The sequence below is a fragment of the Rutidosis leptorrhynchoides genome, chromosome 10 (assembly GCF_046630445.1).
Source record: "Rutidosis leptorrhynchoides isolate AG116_Rl617_1_P2 chromosome 10, CSIRO_AGI_Rlap_v1, whole genome shotgun sequence".
Lineage (NCBI taxonomy): Eukaryota > Viridiplantae > Streptophyta > Magnoliopsida > Asterales > Asteraceae > Rutidosis > Rutidosis leptorrhynchoides.
In genome coordinates, this window is record NC_092342.1 from 8,852,050 (window position 1) to 8,856,333 (window position 4,284).

The following is a 4,284-nucleotide window of genomic DNA, read 5'->3' on the forward strand; positions in this document are numbered from 1 at the left end:
TTGAATGTTGATACTAAACCTGAAGTGGTATGATGAGGGGTCTTTATAGTATAGATTAACATGTGGAGAATTACGAAAATACCCCCAACATATATGAAAAGATAGAATATGATGTGCCTGTAAAATTATGGAAATGTGGGGCGATAATGTCAAACGCGTGTTTTCCACCTTCATGAGCTTTTTTATCCATAGGTTAAATAAAAATTTAATTTAACTTTTTAAAAGTAGTGATAAGAGGTAACATCGATCCAGTTACATATTTCATTTTTTAACATATAAAAAGGAGTAATAGGTATACATGTTTGTGTGTAATTAATAAACAAGCAAATAGATAAAGTTTTCTTTTCTTTATTTGTTCAAATTATGAAATTATTTGTGTAGAAGGATATTTTATCCAGATATACACGACCTAGTGGAATTATTATGTGATCGTTTCCACTCTTTTCCAAACACAACTGGCAGTCTAGTGAGCATTCTATATCAAAAGAAATGACCATTTTCATATGGTGGAGTGATTACATTAAGCTATGTTTCATAAATTCATATTCCTTCAATCATTAATTCATCTTTTTCGTAAAAGTAGTATCGAACTTAAATATATACTTGATGTAAATGTATGAATTGAGGTTAATGTTATTGACAAAATTAGCTTCGAGAATCATTGTATATCTTTATAATAAATGGTCATCCGAGTTATAAATCATAGTCTTCTAATTTTGTTAAATAATCTAGAAAGCATACTTGTTCAAAATGTAGACCGTGCACACGAATAAAAATTAGCATAACTTAATTTGAATATAATTGAAACATAATTCAACAATATTCTAGTTCGACAATTAATTAGTCAAATAAAATTCGAAGTCTCCTAATTGAAATAAAATGGTGAAACGTATCATCAACTAACATTTAATACATTTAATGAGCACATGCGGCTACATGAATGAAATTAATCGATTTGATTACCCCAATAAAATCGTATACATCTGAATAAAAATACTCGTCACCTCATTTACGAAGTAGTATGCACATAAAACACTTTATTTTTATATTTATTAATTAAATACTTTCAACTTCATGTAATAAGTAAATATTTAGCAAATTGGGAATTTTATTGAAGTAATTTTATTGAAGTATATACTTTTGTCAAAATAAGTATTTCTTCATCTAACAAGAAATAACAATTTTTAGAGTACTTAATTAATCCGAATAACATCTCTTTCAACTTTAGGCTATCCCGAAAAACCAATAATTGTTGTATACATAATGAAATCTGTCTTACAGTTTGTCTTTTAAACCGTCATCATACATATAAAATTTGTTAACTCATTATCAAGAGGTTTTTCTACAACTTTTATTTCAACGGGATTTTTATATTAGAATATGAATATGAATATGATTAGTAAGTTATAGCTGTTTTGTTTGGATGGAATATTAAAAAAAGAAAAGAATTTGTGGCCAAGGATGAGTGTGCGGTGAATGAGTGGGATCCAATCTAATAGATAGATACTTTCATTGGGCGGCTTAAGTTATTATTATTCTTTCACTTATAAAAATTATAAAAACATAACTTTGACCTAACTTATACATAAAAATTACTATTACAACGTTGTGATAGCTCAGATCGTTTATCTTGATAATATCACATGGTTAGTGCGTGCCTATTGTCTTTTTTTTGAAAGGCAACACTTTTATTGATATATTTATAACGTTTTACACAACCAATTATATACAATACCACGAAATAACAAACATGAAGGCCATACACAAACTCATACACAAAGACCACCACTAAATCATGATGCTAAGGTGGCATCCGGATTTTAGGAAAGGAAGCCTTGAGGGTTGTGGGGCTATGTATGCCAATCCAACGACTTTACCTTGCATCTTTTGGCAACCCACTCGTAGCTTTTAATTTGTATCTCGTTTAATGCCATAGGTGTGTTCCACGATTTATTTGAAAAGACCTTTTGATTTCGGTTTTTCCAAATAAGATATGTAGTCGACCAAATAACCGCTTGCCATATACTTTTGCCTACACATGTATTTGTTTGACCCGCATCCGTGAACATATCTTCAACATTAACAAAGGGAATACCACCTCGTCCCCACCAATCGAACACTTTGCACCACACATCGAACGCATGTTTACACAAGATAAGAGAGTGGTTTACCGTTTCAATATCGTTATCACATAACGGATAACGAACCGAATGAAGATCAATACCTCTCTTATCAAGCTCTACCAATACCGGAAGACGTTTTTTATTTGCTCTCCAAACGAAGACTTCAATTTTTTTCGGCACTAATTTGTTACACAATGTTTCACGACTATTGCTACTTGGGATTAAAAGTCTCGAGTTGAGCAAGTTCGTTAGACCTTTTGTTGAGAAAATCTCGCTACCGCCCGCTTTCCATATCCACAAATCTTTTGCGTGAGAATTTAGTTTTACACCCGAGAGCATGTCCATCAATTGTTGGAGTTCATCCTTCGCCCGACCTCTTGGAGTTCTTTGCCATGACCATTGCCCTACGCACTTAACACCATCCCATGGGACTAGTGCGTGCCTATTGTCTATGTGGTTACAACTTTGTTTCGATCATTAATTTGATGTATGGAATCAAACGAGGAAATTAACTCGCACTTTGATGCAGAATGGCTTGGGCCGGTTAACGGTCGATTAATTAAACATTAAAAGAAGCAATTAACGGTTGGTTAACTGATCGTTTAAAAAATAAATGAATAGGAAAAAAGATTAAAAAAAAAGTAAGTGAAAAAATAATGATGAAAAGTAAAAAAAAAAAAAAAAAAAAAAGATATTATCAAATTACTCACGAAGTTGGAGGTTGAGGGTAATTACATGGGAGATGATATATCCACATCACTTTTACTCCTTCCACTTGAATGTTCTAAAATACCCTTAAATGATAGTAACTTATATAAATTTTCTGTTAAATATTATTGAGGGATATTTTGGGGAAAAAGACTCAAATGATGGTGGATGAAGTAAAAATAGATGTGGAAATATCATCTCCCTAATTACATAGATGTCATCATGAACAGTACCGCCTCACCATTAATAGTATTACACCTCATGCGGTCATTCAATCTCGCCTCTCACTCTCTCAATGAAAGCACCACTTGATCATGCATATTTTAACCGTAGGGTTTAATATGCATGCTCAATACATAAAGAGGGGTTTAAGGATCTTAGAACGTGGCTCTCCGGTCCGGCTACCGTGAATAACCCTGGCCGACATGATGATGTCGGCGGGGTGGCCAAGTGATTAAGTCCACCTCCGATAACGGTCGTCGATCAAGAGGCCCCAAATAAGGTCGTAGGTACTAGCTTACAAAAGACTAACCTGTTAACCTTGAAAGGATGCTGAATGATGCTGTTTTACGTAATTTGTATCGTATGTGATGGTTACGTAATGTGTCGTGTGTGGTGAATGATGATTAGGGTTTGTATTTATAGGCAAACCCTAATTCTAGAACCGTCCCAGATCATGATAATCTCATCCATAACTGACTCCCCCGAATCACGAATATAATTATGGAAAAGATATTTACTTGACAGCTAAGCAACCGCCGTACCGGGAACAAAGGCAATCGCACGCCGCATACCGCACACAAGAACACGCATACGCACAATAATGATTGCCCGCATACATATGTGGTGCGCCTGCGGGTTGCGGTATCATTAATTATTGATAATAATAATGATAATGATAAATGATAATGAAAATGATATCATATATTTGTTACAAAAGGAAAATCGTACCAGTCATAACATACTCAGGAGCAGCATAACCGTATGTACATATAGCTCTATCTAAGTACATATTTACTATTCAGGGTATAACCGTACAACCGCTTAGACTCCATCTCAATTCTCAATTACGTAGAGTTAATAACTTTATCAAATAGTGGATCCATACTTGTGTATCTACACGTTAAGTTGTTGATAAAGGTTTCATGTAAAATATAGGGTTATTATTCCGTTGAGGATGTTGATGTCCACTTAATGGTCACCACCAATATGCGCTATATTAATTATTGCATCTCTATTTTCATTCGCTCTTTTAAGAATGCCTACATCATTAACCAACGACTTTGTTTGTTTTGCCTTTTATGCTACTAAAATATATTCACCATATCCCTATCCATTGAATCACCTTTTTTTGAACTATTTCCTTGTTAACATTTTATTTTTGGAGTGTTTAGAAATAATAAATTAAGTTTACTTTCAATTAATTAGAAAGTGTTTAATGTTATTTTCAATT

General features: G+C 33.3%; 1 protein-coding gene across 1 annotated transcript; it reads right to left on the reverse strand.

Moving 5' to 3' along the window:
- Window positions 1-1,850: 1,850 nt before the first annotated feature.
- On the reverse strand, window positions 1,851-2,468 carry LOC139870006 (uncharacterized). The gene has a single exon (XM_071857861.1). It carries the CDS (start codon window positions 2,466-2,468, stop codon window positions 1,851-1,853), a length of 618 nt encoding a protein of 205 aa, XP_071713962.1.
- Between the last annotated feature and the right edge of the window lie 1,816 nt (window positions 2,469-4,284).